Genomic DNA, 13,916 nt, shown 5'->3' with positions numbered 1-13,916 from the left:
TAGGAAGTGATTAGCAACCTCTGAGTAGCAAACTCAGATTTGAGAAAATTTAGAAAATTGAGATGCATCGATAATCGTTTTATCAGTTTAGAATCGAATAGTTGACCTCTGAATCGGAATCGAATCGAATCGTGAGGTGCCAAGAGATTCCCACCCCTAGAAAAGAGCCATTCATAACTCAAGTTCGTTTTGATGTTAGGATGATGATGTTGTTTTGTGGTTCCAAAGGTATCGATAGTCAGCCCATATATGCAGGTCTGGAAAAAATTAAGAGACAACTTCAAGTTTAAAGTTTTGCTATTTCTGGTGTGTGAGTAAAATTGATATTTAATCCAAATTTTAAAAAACTAGCAAAAATAAGAAACATATGCAGTGTTTTCAGTTCTCAAACAATGTTAGGATAACAAGTTAATTTTCATTTTTAAAGAACAAACACTAACGCTACACTAATATTTTAACTTAGCAAGAAATCTTTTACAATTTCAGCTTCCGTGCATCTCAACCTGCTCTCCTCCCGTCTCTTTCCTGTTGGGTGACATTGTGTCACTGTGGATACAAAGGTTTGAGCAGCTTGACTCACAGTAAGTGCAGGACTCTGTGTCCCCAATGTCTTGCTGCTTGATCTTGTTCTTATAAAACACCGTCTTTGAAATTTGAATGATAGAAGCAACATGACGCTTCACCTGCCAGCAAAACCAGATTTGAATCCTTCTTTTATTTTTTAACTCACTTTTTATTACAATTGCTGCCAGTACTGAAGTAGGATAGTGAGTGATGACCACACCACTGGTTTTTATACTGTTCTTCATCAAGTAAGATTTGGTTCAAGCGACCACATTAGGTAGAATCAGGTGTTCCTGCAGTGGTTCTCCTACCAGTGAACAAGGGGGCATGAAATAAAAGGAAATAAAAATATTTTTTCCATCCTCCCAAAACACTAGAATTCAACAGACACTGGAATGGAATGGCTGCCATAAAGATGTTTCAGAACAACTTTGGAGTGTTTTTTTTATTTATTCCAGAGCTGTATCGATATGCACAACCACTTTTTGGATCTGCGGCATAGTGCACCGTCAGGACATCAAAAGCCTATGAATGTCATTAGGAAAATCCACAGAGAGCACAAACTTTTGAAGTACATTAATACAAAGCTCCATCAGAGTCTTTGGAAATCCCACCAACCCTTCATTAAGTATCCAGAGTCATTAGGCACAGGAAGGCCGGGCTGACATATCGTCCAGGGCATAAAAGAAATTAGTCAAATCTGAGGCCTGCAGCTTCTCATTAGAGAAGGCTGCACAGAGACGGACTCAATTACCCACCCCGACACAGTGGACCCGGGCAAGACTAATGCTTTTGGCCCCATCATGACCCAAGCCAGGCCTGAACTTCCTGCCCCCCCCCGCCCCCAACAACAAACCCACTTCAACTTTCATTCGCCCCCCCCTTCGACCTCTCCTCTGCTCTCCCGTCGAAAATATCAGAGGGTGGAAATCCATTTCGGCTTCTCATTCCCAAGGAGCAGGAGCTCACTTTCATTTTGGGCATCCATTGAACAAGTGAAAAGAATTCATTTCGCAGCCTGGAGCCTCCGCCAAGTCATGGTTGACGGGGAAGCAGAATTAAGGCAATTAACATGGGTTTTGCATTTGATTTTGGCAAGCGAGACCGCCTCTGTAAACAGCAGGCGAGACCAGGTGATTAGTTCCCGTGAAGATAAGCTTCCGCTGGGTCCTGTCCAAGAGAGGATTACCCTACATGTATTGTGCATTCACTGCACCGTATACACACACACACGCACTATTAGCGAAGCAAGCTATAATGCATCGGGGAATCAAACAGAGTGCACACACAAAGCAAGGGGCTGAGGGCTCAAGGGGTTTGTGACATGACAGAGGTGGAGTCGTGTCTCCTCCACTTCCTGCTTCTGCATCACTTGGCCTCTCCTCCTTTTAACAGCCTTCAAATTACCCCTGAATGCCTTGAACCTTTTAGCATCTATTTAACACACAGACTAATTCTTTGGTTTCGGCTCCATTAAATCAGCCGCTTTTCGGGTATGGAATAATGGAATAATGGAAAATTCAATATTAAGGGGGTTTTAGAGTCGAAGCTCTGCAATTAATTGCGATTAATTGCCCATTATTCAAGTCACCCAACTTGAGATTGAGCTTATTTGTTCATTTAAGCCTAATGTGTGTGACAGCTTTTGCATCACGTGATTGTAACTTCACCTGGGAGGCGAAATACAACATGTGCCGGGGTGAGGACAATTTTACTGGGACTGTCGCTTAAAGGTCTGGTGCAGAGAGTCCCTCGTACTGCTGATATTGCTCCGGCCAGGCCACGTGTGCGTGTGTGTGTGTGTGTGTGTGTGTGTGTGTGTGTGTGTGTGTGTGTGCGCGCGCTCTGAGGGAAACTGGAATAAGACACATTGTGGCGTGCAAAGATCTCCGTACCAGAACAACTGGTATGCAATCTTCCCAGTTCCACCTTGAAAATAATCTGTCAAATTGCCATTAATAACACACACACACACACACACACACACAGCTACACAACATTCAGAGAAATGTTAAAAGATAAAGAAACCAAAAGAATTGAAATTTCACACTGTGACACCTCAAAAATAATTGTGTTTCAGTTCGGCAAATGCTTTGTTTTATGAACCAGCATTTCTCAGATTTTCCTATTAAGTTATCCTCAATCCCTGTGTTGTGTATTAAAAGGAGAAAAAAAGCGGCTGCACAAAAGATCTCTGTGATCAGTGAACGAAAAACTAAACCTGCAGATAAATGCATTGGTAGCAACCTAAAACTGATTTTACCCCCAAAGACATTAAGACAATCTGCATATTCATCACACGGGACACTGAATGCTTACGTAACCCTGTTTGAAACAAGGGAAAAACAAAAGCGTGAAAGTTGTCTTCTTCTGCGATCTGCCTGGTTCCAGACACTGAACCATCAAACAGTGGGAGATCATTTAGTGTACCTGACTTCACATCACAAAAAGGAGCTCAGCGCACATCAGCAGAAAATATTGACTCAATTTTCCGCACCATGGTCCTCTTAGTACCTCAAATCAAATCCATTCGAAGAACCGAATATATAAAAACACACCGCGTATATATATTTCCCCCGGGTGGAGACGACGCGCAGAGGAGAGTCGGCCTTTATGTTATCTCTGATTCTCTTTGGGTGTCTGTTGACCTTTAATGTGGTGTTTGTTTGGTTTGACAGCAGGATGCTGGGATCCAAAATAGCCCGTCCACACTGGCAGAGTTAGAGTGCAGCAAATGACGGCTAATCACAGAGGAGGGGAGGGGGGGGGCAGCAGGGGAGCCAGCTGTCAGCCGGCCAGTGTCCCTTCCCTGTCCCAGAGCAACACAACATTGTCCTCTCAGAGGGGACACCGTGGACGAAGGTAAAAGTGGTGAATCCAAGATGAGCAAATGTGCTCGGTAGAAAATTCATAAATAAATACTCCCTCCCCCCGCAGAGTTAAGATCGTCCAAAGTCTGCATTCCATACATGCCTGTATATCATCACCTTCAGGGTCGAGCATTCGCAAAGGCTCGGGGGTTCAACTCGAGAGAGACAACCAGCTCACTGCCGACAGCTCGTAGTCATGCGAATCGAAATGTTTAACATCGGCCTTGTACAGAATCAAAGTAACTACAATCTGCAGCACCACCTGACATTTTATACGCAGAATCCGAGTGAATCCAAAAGCTTAACGACCCTCAAAGTACACAAATAAAAGCCTCCACGGGGATGAAATACCGTTGCACTACACAAAAGCAACAGAAAAGAAAAGAAAATGGGCGGCAAGTAACAATCATGTTGATCACTGACTCGTCTTACTGGTTACAGCTCCGGAGTTGGCAACATCTTATATGCTTACTCGGCTCATTTGAAAGGATTCTAAAGTGCCTGAAGATAGTTATTGTTATTTAATCGATATCGAACAAGATGTTGGTGTCGCATAGTGGGGGTAAAGAATGTCAGGCTGCCGGTACAAACCTCCACTTGTTGTGGTCGGATAAATCACGCGGTTTACTGCGAGCTTCAGTAGTTGTTGAAAGATCAGATGAGCGCGGAGCCTGCATCTGAAACAATACCGTCAATAAAATGACTTGATATCAATAAGATATGTAACCAACGTCAGGTGTGATTGGTTACCATCGTTGCACTTCTTCATTTCTTTTGAGTCACAGTTCATTCCATTGTAAAACCAAGTAAATCTGCTTTTCTCTCTCGGGCGCAGTGAACATACAGCGGCGATCTTAAAAATGCTTAAAAAAAAGCTTTCTGTCTTTGGGCCTCACTTGAAAACAAACGTGTCAGCACATCTTAAGCTGCTCTTGCCTTTAGCTACGAGACTGCAAACGGTCCAGCACAAATCAATCCTCCAGCATCCCATGTACCGATCCGACACTATATTTGGTAAAAAGCAGGAGGGACGTATATATTCACAAGTGGACACAACACCAAAATCTATTGGCTAGAATTCTCAAAACGTCCGTCTTCAATAAAGAAGCAGATTCCTCAAAGAGTGGAGATTGACTTTAGCATCCAAGGACGCGGTGGATCAGCAGAAGGTCACCGTCGGGGGCTTAACAAAGCTTGTGCATCGCTGCATGGCGGATTAGTTTAGGATCAATCCAAAATCAATGTGTAATGAGCTGTCCCCAAACTTTTTCCAGTAAATTTGACCCTCCGTTTCTCTGCGTCCCCTTCGATCCGCACACCCCGGGGTTCATGAAACATTTAGCCTCATGACCGATGTATCACAGATGCTCAAAGAGCATGAACATAGAGCGTTTGTTCTTCCTTTTTGTCAGAGCGTTTGTTTTATTGATTGCCTTCGGGATGCAAAGAGAACTTCAGCAGATATGATTGAAATATTACCACGAAGAAGATCGCCGACCCTCGCGTCAAAGCCGCTGGGCTGACGTGGCCCGAGACCTGACTCCAGCCACGTGTCTTTGTTTATCAACAGCTACGGGGGGAAACCGAGCTACGCATTAATCCCAGGCCTCCTCCCGGCAACTACGGCAGGAAGCACCGTCAGCCGCCACCGTCAACACCTCCCTCCCTCTTTCCCCCGAAGATAAGCACGGGCGCAGAGCTTTTTATGGGGCCGACTGGCCTCTCTGTGGGAGGAAATACAAAGCACACAGTGCAACTCTGTCTCCCCGTTCAAAAAGGGGAGAAATGACCCAGCGGGGAGGCAACGGGAGTGGACGTTCACGTTGATTGAGGAGATCCTAAAGTGGCCGAGTCAGCCGGCTAACTGAGCCGTATTGGAGTCAGGAGAGTGTGTATGGTCTCCTTGCATACAACGCTGTGGACAAACAAAAAAGAACTGAGAAGGAGGCTGTGACAGGCGTATTGCAGGTTGTACTGTGCGGCTGTTGAGTGGGCGAGCCGGGGGGGAACTGAGCCCGACAGCGACGTGGAAAAGCATCGCGCTTCCCCGCCGAATTCGGCACAGAAGCACGACATCGGCTTTTCCGAGCTGCCTGAGGTTGCTCGTTCTAAACGCACGTGTCATTTTAAAGCTGCAACGCGTGACAGCAAGTCGAAACGCACTTGTGTATGTGTGCGTGTGTGGTGGATTTAACAAAAAGGAAACGTTCCCATTTGCACTTTGTATTCACGAGTAGAGACGGACGAGGAGATGCATTTTGAACGAGTGTGATATCTGATATTATTACTTATATAATGTGGGATTGCAGCGAGTAAGTATTTTAATATATTCTTAAGTCAAAGTACAGCCAACACACACACACACACACACACACACACACACACACACACACACGTGTAAAAGAGCTCTACATTAAGGGATGACCTCTGTGTGAGAGCAATGTACTCACACACAAATCACATCGCTGATCTTTAGCAACACTCCTTGGGAAATAAATAACTGTAAATGTAATTCATCTGTTTGGCGTCGTACCTCGGTGTATCTCTACGGCTAACATGGTGCACGGCCCGGCACACCAGCTCAACATCCTCACGGTCATTTCAGGCTGCGCGGCCCAACGCCAAAAATGTGGCTCGTTCGTAACGGCATCGTAACAAGTCATCGTTCATACAGTCGTGTGGCAAATTCATAAGCTAAATATTATCACAGATCTATCTGGGCTGCAGCGTGCAAAAGCAAAGTCTGTGAGTATTCTCTCAAAAAGTGGTATTTATTTAAGATTTAATATCTCAGCATTTAATATTGTTACCGTGGGAGAGGTGCTGTGCGTAAACTGGAACACAGGTTTCTCTGCACTTCATCTGTTTTGAGTCAAAACACAATATACAACTAGAACAACTGCTTTATCAACCAAAAGCACACAAAGTTCCAGAAGAAGGAACAGTAGGAGTGACACTTAATAAGACAAATAATGTGGAACCTTCTCAGGCTGAGCATCTAACCCAGATAATTCTGTCAATTTTATAAAATGAACTGCAGACTATGAACGTCTTTTTCGTTCTGAAATGGGCTCTGGCCGACTGTTGCAGCATCCTGTGTACTGTATGGCTCATTACGTATGTAAAGTAGAGGCCACAAATTAATATCTACATCTTGTCGAGTACCACAGATGTAGCCATTGGTAGACTGAATCCGCTGCTTTGCAAAGCCTCACAAATTAGGTTGGATTTAAATGTATGGATTGTGAAGAGCAGAGAGTTTGGGTACCGTAGTGGAAATGTAAATGAATGATTCTTTTGGTGAACGTTAATGCGAGTTCATTGCTCACAACATGCAAAACGATGTTTACTGTGTTGTGATTCACAGGTTCCACGGGACACTGTGCGGGGAATGCACCGCACTCACATCTGCAACACGCACACAAGGACCGATACAGAAGATCATTCCTGCCCAGTGCAATAACACTTTACAATAAATCATCTCTGGCTAAATAATGACAATAACAACCCTGTACTGCTGTGATGTTGCTGCTCTTTCCTCTTCCTCTTCTCCTTTTACAAATTATTATTATTATTGTCTCTTTTGCAAGGTTATTCTTTTGTTTCAGTTCTAGTTTATTTAATTTAATATGTCTATCTTATTATATTGTATATAATGTGTATCTTTGTATTCTATTTTCTTTCCTGTACATGCTGCTGTGATACCAAAATTTCCCACGAGGGATCAATAAAGTATCTATCTATCATACATATTTCTATATATATATTACACACACACACACATATACATACGCACAAATTAATTAATAAAACAATATATAAATGCCTGACATCAATCACGCAACACTACATTTCTGTTCCACACCTAATAAAATGATATTTACACTTCACTTGCACTCACACGAGGATATTCATGTGCACGCGCTTGCCATGAACCAGCAACAGGTGTTACTAATAACCTACAATGGTTCCGTCCAAGCGTCCCAGTAGGCCGTGACCACGTGACAGTGAGCCACGATCCACAAACATCAGGACCCCGAACCCAAGGAAGCCAAATAGAAATCATCAACCACCGATGTTTGTATGTCTCCCAGATAAGACATAACTCTTCAACGCCTGTTCACCACAGAAACAGTTTGTTTACACTAAAAAGCCGCCTTCAAGTACCTTTAACTTTGCCTCAAAGCATTCTATCTAATTGCAAAATGTGGACGCACGTGTGTCCCCGATCGAGACCCCATCCCCAAAACCCACAGCTGTCCAGTTCAAAAGGAGTCCAAATGCCAAGTGTCTGTCCTCTCGCGTACTCCGTGTCCTCCACCAGCACCAACAGCAGGGCCCCAGCTGTCCACGGCGGGGCCGGAGGATCGATTGACTTTGTCCCCACATGTGCCGTCAACAACCGCTCGGTCGTAACCCAGCCGGAGGACACTGTGACACGGACGCCGTGTTCATTCCAGCTAGTGAAGGGGGACACGCGCAAAACAACAACAACAACAACGCAACACTAAACTGCAGAAAAAGCAACTTTCGGCGAATAAAAAAGTCGGATAACTTCTTTACTTTAGTGTAGAAGCTTCACCCCCCTCCGTCCAGAGATCCCTTCATCGCCCTCCTCCTTCCTCCTTCCTCCTCCTCCTCCTCTAACCCACCCGCACGGTAAAGCGTGTCGAGCGTCGTCACAACAAGCGGTTTCCGTTTGCTTTAAAAACAAAAAAAACAAAACAACCTTACCAACTGTTCTCGAGCCGGACCCCGAACCAAGCAGAAGGTACCAGATCCACATCCTACGGTCTCCTTTCGCCCCCTTCGCCCGCTCCTCCTCCTCCTCCTCCTCCTCCTCCCCCGGTCTGCCCCGGCTGTCCTGCCCCGCCGCGGGGCCGTAAACTCGGGGGGGCGAAGAAGAAGAAGAAGAAAAAACAAACTTATCCGACACGGATAAGAGACGAGTTCAGCCGCTGCTGCTGCTTCTTCTTCTTCTTCTTCTTCTTCTTCTCCTTCCGGTAAGAGCTAGGAGTCCATTCGACGTGGTGGTGGGTTCGCGTTGGGACGTAACGTCGTCCGGTTCGGGGAGTGGGAGGGAGTCCGGGCTGGAAGGGGTGAAGGGGGGGGGGCGGAGTCGGAGTCGGAGGCACAGAGGTCGCCCCAGTCCCGGGGACTGGTGGTTCTCAAACTGCGGGCGGGGGACCGCTAACGGTCCCCTGCGGAGTGAGCCGGGGGTCCTGTTTTTGGTCGCACCGTTAGGAAAAGTGGTTCGGGCAATACAGCAGAGACGGACTATGTCACTACTAAAAGAGGGAACGATAGCAGAGTTAACATGGTGTAGACTGTGATATTTGTAAATGCCGGCGTGATGATGACATTGCTGTTCTCTGCTAAGCCTCTCGGGTCTTCATCTCCACTTTATCACCCAAAAGCCCAAAAGTCTTTCCAAAAAGCTTCACCTAAAAACATTATGAAAAACAGAATGCCATCTCAATAGTTGAGAAGCAACAGCTTATCATCTTTTTTCATTTTAATACTCCTTTTGATTGACTTTTGTGACCAAATAACTTAAATTCATTTAAGAATTTAATTCATTACAATACATGTAATTGTACGTTGCAGTGCTTTCTAAAACATGATGTTAGAAAGCACTGCCTGACTTAAATTATCAGACCCCCCCCACACACACACAACAATTAGGATTTTGTATTAAATAGACACCCTGTAGGAAGGTTTAAAAGTACCCCCTTCAATCGTGCAGGGGGTACTGATTGAAAGTCTTTTTAAATAGAAATTAAAATGAAGCAAACAATTTGAAGCATTCTTTAGACGTATGTTTTGCCTTGATGTTGAAAGAGGAAAACACCTTCAGAACATCAAAGCGTGGACGAGTTGTCCACACTTGTCTCACTATTTGTACCTTCCACATAGGCATGAATCAAATATTTAACAACCCAGATGGAGAACTGTCCGGCCGCTGATTCATCCGCGCTACGAGGCAGAAAACACCCCAGCATGTATCCTCGTGCTTCATATGGGTGTTTAAGTTGAATCAGAGGGAGACAGCGAGAGGGGTAGAACGGCAGGAGGCTTTACCTATCAAACCTCTCTCCTCTTTATCACACGACTGCAGCTGTGTGCAGACAGACAACCCTCTCTTCAAACAATCCCCTGCCTCCCCCCTTTTGATAGCACGCTAACCTGGGGGCCTGTACGATTGGGATGGGTACCAATATCAGACTTCTCCAGCTCACTTTATATCCATCCACACGCTGCCTTATCGAGCCAGAGCCTCGTGCAGACTCAAACTCCAGTGCAGGTTCTTTTGCATGTTGTTTGAACCTGTTAAACTTCGTCAAAGATCCCAGCTCGATAGCTGCTGCTGCTGCGAGGGCCCCGCCGTCCTCACATCCCTCCATTGTCGCCTGCGGGGCCTTACGTATTTCAGTCTATTATGACTCCCGATGCGAGACGGCGTAAACGCTCTCGCTCGCGGATGCGGTTGGCACGTGTGAATATCTTAATGAGCTAACGAAAGCAGACACAGGTTTCCTCCGCACAGATCCTGTATACAATCAGGGCTAATAAAACTAAACGCTTGCGGAGGTGGGAGATGATTTGTCAGTCAATGTTAAATGGATTTCATTTTGCTCCCCTGGAGTTATCATTAATGTTAATGCAGAGCGGTTTCACAAATTATACAGGCTGATCTATGAACCACAACGGTATAATCTGTTTCAGGGGGTGGAGAGGGGGGGGGGGGGTGCAAGCGAAAAGCAGAAATTAGTTTAACTATGTTCCTGATTCACGCAGTGGTTCAGTAATGTCCATCACTCAGTTTAGGCTTTATCTTTAAACAGCTCGGACCTAATTAGCCGCCGGCCTTCAGACTATCCCATTAGGGGACATTAAACTCTATTATGAAGGGTTGTTATTGACTTAATGGCAGGAGAGACCCAATTAGTGGCACAATTTGGAAAATCACTGGTGGAAAACCGCGGACGGCGTCACAACCTCGGATGACTTTGCCTCTGGGGGGAGCGGTGGCGTTGAGAGGAGAGGTAGCGAGAGGTAAGGGAACGTGTGAGAAGAGCCGCACAGAGGGAATCTGTGTTTGTGTGGGTGCTGAGAGAAAACAACAACACTTTCAGACCAGTAGCAGAATGAGTAAGGAAACCGGCAGTGAGGAAAAAGTACGAGGGGGATAAGCGAGAGATGAAGAAGTGGAGGATATTGTAATAGAAAGATAAAGCCAACAATAGGACAAATTAATTGGAATAAAACCGCATTTTACCAAACATTTAATGCGATCTGTGGGGTATTGCTGAATGTAAATACACTGTAACTCTGCCAACGAGGGTTGCCGAGTTCACCGTCAGTGAGAACTCCGCCAATATATCACTAAAACTAATGCGAGTGAGAGAGCAATAAACTGCTGAGAGCTTCGGGTTGACATGTCCTTGTCATGTCGGGACGCCATATGCCAAGGCCCCGAAAAGGACTGGCTCGTTCTCCGGTGCGTGTCTCTTGACATTCCTTTTACATTTAATAACCAGCGTACCGACGTGAAGGACGAATCTCTGTTAGTGAGTAAGTGTGTGAGTCAGATAGCGGTAGAAAGAGGAACAACGTGTGTGTGTGTGTGTGACATATTGAGGGACAATGCATACGCAAAGCAACACACACACGCATCCGCACAGGTTTTGTGACCAATCCCACGCTCAAACACACAGTTAAACAACTCTCATGGTCAACCAGAGTCTCCTTCATGCTCCTCCAAAGGCCTTAATTGAAATATCATTCAATTATTTGACTAATGCTCTGGTTCCACTGACATTAGTTAGCAAAGCTGACGTCCAGCATGGCGGCGCTGCAGGGACATCAGATAAGCGTCAACAATTGAATCAGAGACAGAAAGGGTCGTTTGGGCGTGCATGTGTGCATTTGTCTGTGTGTGTGTGTGTGTGTGTGTGTGTGTGTGTGTGTGGGGGGGGGGGGGGGGTTCCGACCGTCAATCTATAAAGCCCAGGAAGAGAATCAAACGAGGAGCAGATATTGATTTGGGATTTCAGAGGCGGGGGCCGATAACAATTTGAGGTAGAAGGGCCTGCAGCATCAACAATTACTTTTCTAATTAAGCGAGAGAAAACAATGTGCAGATTAGAATGGGTTACACAGCAAATTGCAAAACACAATGTTGAAATTAAGTATAATAAATTAAAGCATTAAAACAACATTATTGTACTAGAAAATGGGGCTATCTGACTGCAAAAGAATGAGATCAATTCGGGCCTTGCATTGCACATACAAATGTAAATACTAGTCAGCAGTTCTTTCTAATAGAAAGAGATCCAAATGAAAAATAAATCTGTGTGTGTGCGTTCGGATTAACTTTCTTTGGCAAAGCAGGTCTACGTGCAGCAGTAGTCCAGTATCACGTCTGGTCTCTAAACAACACGTCGAGGCTTTTCTTAATAACAGCCTCTACGGACGCAATGGACGATCTCCTCTCACTTACACATAATTAGAAAACAACGGCGAGCACTCTTCAAGGTTTCATCCCTCAGATTGTGTCCCTCTCTGTGGGCCAAATACGAGCTAAACTGTTGTTGTTGTTACTGTCTTGGGCCTCACGGTAAACGGTGACATTATTAAAAAAAACGATGGTTGATTAGAGAGAGCAGATACACCAGTGGCAGTACGTCAGAATGATACTGAGGCGCGGGAGTGCACTGATTATCATGCAACTGGTGCTGGTGAGGATGTTATAGTTTTGCATGTGTGAGGTCATGAACCATAGTATTGGATGAATTGAAAATGGTGACCTGTGTATGACATTAATTGAATAATCAGGGTATAATTCATGACAGCTATTCATGACAGCAACTATTATAGCTATACTATTTTTATTTTACTCCTACCTACAACTGTGAACTTGCTGGTGACGCTACATGAACCACAGGACCACGGTAGACTGTGTGAAGACACTTTATTGAGATAAAAAAGAAGAGAAAAAGAGATATGATTAGAGAAATGCTACATTTCTCTGCTGCTGGAGCTGAATGAAAAGTGTGGGGAGCAAACGTCGTGAGGCTAACCCCGAGCATATTCAGCAGTGCATCATCCCATTCCACAGCTGGTTGGCCACTTCACACAAAACCATGATTGTCAACCTCAAGGTAGCACTGGAAAAAGCAGAGAATACGACTTTAATATTCATCCCATGAGGACCACATATGTCCTTGCTTAATTTTAGGTCCATCCAGGGTATTTGGCAAACTATTTGGACCAATGGAGTGGTGCAGCTGTTCAACACTTAATGCAACTGTAATGCACATACAAAAAGGTGGAAGTAGCATGACGCAGTGTTGAAAACCCTTCAGCGTGGAAATGGCCCAATCTTTTAACATCAACCATCGAGTCATTTTCCCTTTGAACCTAAATCTTAACCACGAAGCTGGCACATCAGAAAATCGTTTTTTTGGAAGTCACAGACAAACAACCTTCTGTTTCCTGATCTGTTGTTGCTTTGGATGGCCCTGTGAAGTCTTTCTGGACCGCTCACAAGCACCAGAATTGTATTAAACTCAACAGAGCATTAAGAAAACTGTCTCAGAAAGTAAAAAAAAGATTTCTCATTTATTCCATTCACATAATTCCTCCATTTTAAGACATTTATTGCTTCCTCGCTGCATAATGTCCACCTCTTCAATTATATTCTCTTTCTTCTGCCAGGTGTTGCTCATGTCATCCTGCAAAAAAAGATCTTAAAAATGAAAGTTGATGAATCAGAATAAAAGAACTCAATTACATTTTGATTACTTCCCCATTGTGCATAAGCCTGGGCACACATAACCACTCTAACAGACACAATCTAATAAAATATTGAAGAAAAGAAAAGCGTGGGGAGAAGGACAGAAGAGGACATCTGGGCGAGAAGGTCATTTGATGGAGTGAGGCCAGGATGAGAAGCGGCACCAGTGCTCCCAGCAGGCTCGACCTGTTTCATAGCATATCTTTTCTGGCTCGGCCCACTGCACGCAGCCGCAGGCTGCCCTCGTTTTCGCGAACCCCCCAACCATCGCAGGTGTTTTATCACGTGCTGAACTTTAGCCACTCGCAGATCCGAGCCCTATTCAGGATTTTTCATCAGATCGCAAGGTGCCCCAGGCCAGGATTTGAGTTGGATAACACAGCCCAAAAATGTCCAAGAGGGTGACATTGAGAGCTACCTTGAGAATATCACAAGTGCTGTGTGTCTACGAGATGAAAAGATATGCACGAGTGAGTGACACGTTTCAGCTATTGAAGTGTGAATTAGAATAGAAGGAGCAGTAGGCAGCCATTGAGAACAAAAGAACGTTGGAGCAAACATGGAAGAAATAATTGGTTCATGCATAAGATTCAGCCGTCGACTACATGAATATAGATGGCTGTTTGAGAACGGGGCTAGGAGGGAGGGGAGCCTGAAACATCTTTACTAAACTGAAAGTCATG

General features: G+C 44.8%; 1 protein-coding gene across 4 annotated transcripts in view; it reads right to left on the bottom strand.

Annotated features, from left to right (window-relative positions):
• ldlrad3 (low density lipoprotein receptor class A domain containing 3) overlaps positions 1 to 8,543 on the bottom strand; it is a 53,928-nt gene extending 45,385 nt beyond the window's left edge. Inside the window, exon 1 of one of the 4 annotated variants that reach the window (XM_040163366.2) lies at positions 8,169 to 8,543. In XM_040163366.2, the coding sequence (XP_040019300.2) occupies positions 8,169 to 8,220 (52 nt within the window). In that variant the 5' untranslated portion in view covers positions 8,221 to 8,543. Of the gene's footprint in view, positions 1 to 7,997; positions 8,065 to 8,168 lie in introns of those variants that run through there. The other 3 variants (XM_078082749.1, XM_078082750.1, XM_078082751.1) reach the window with 3 other exon arrangements.
• Positions 8,544 to 13,916: the final 5,373 nt, after the last annotated feature.

Source organism: Gasterosteus aculeatus, chromosome X (genome assembly GCF_964276395.1).
Source record: "Gasterosteus aculeatus chromosome X, fGasAcu3.hap1.1, whole genome shotgun sequence".
Taxonomy (NCBI): Eukaryota; Metazoa; Chordata; class Actinopteri; order Perciformes; family Gasterosteidae; genus Gasterosteus; species Gasterosteus aculeatus.
Note: the sequence above shows the minus strand (reverse complement) of the source record. Positions and strands in the feature narration are given on the sequence as shown.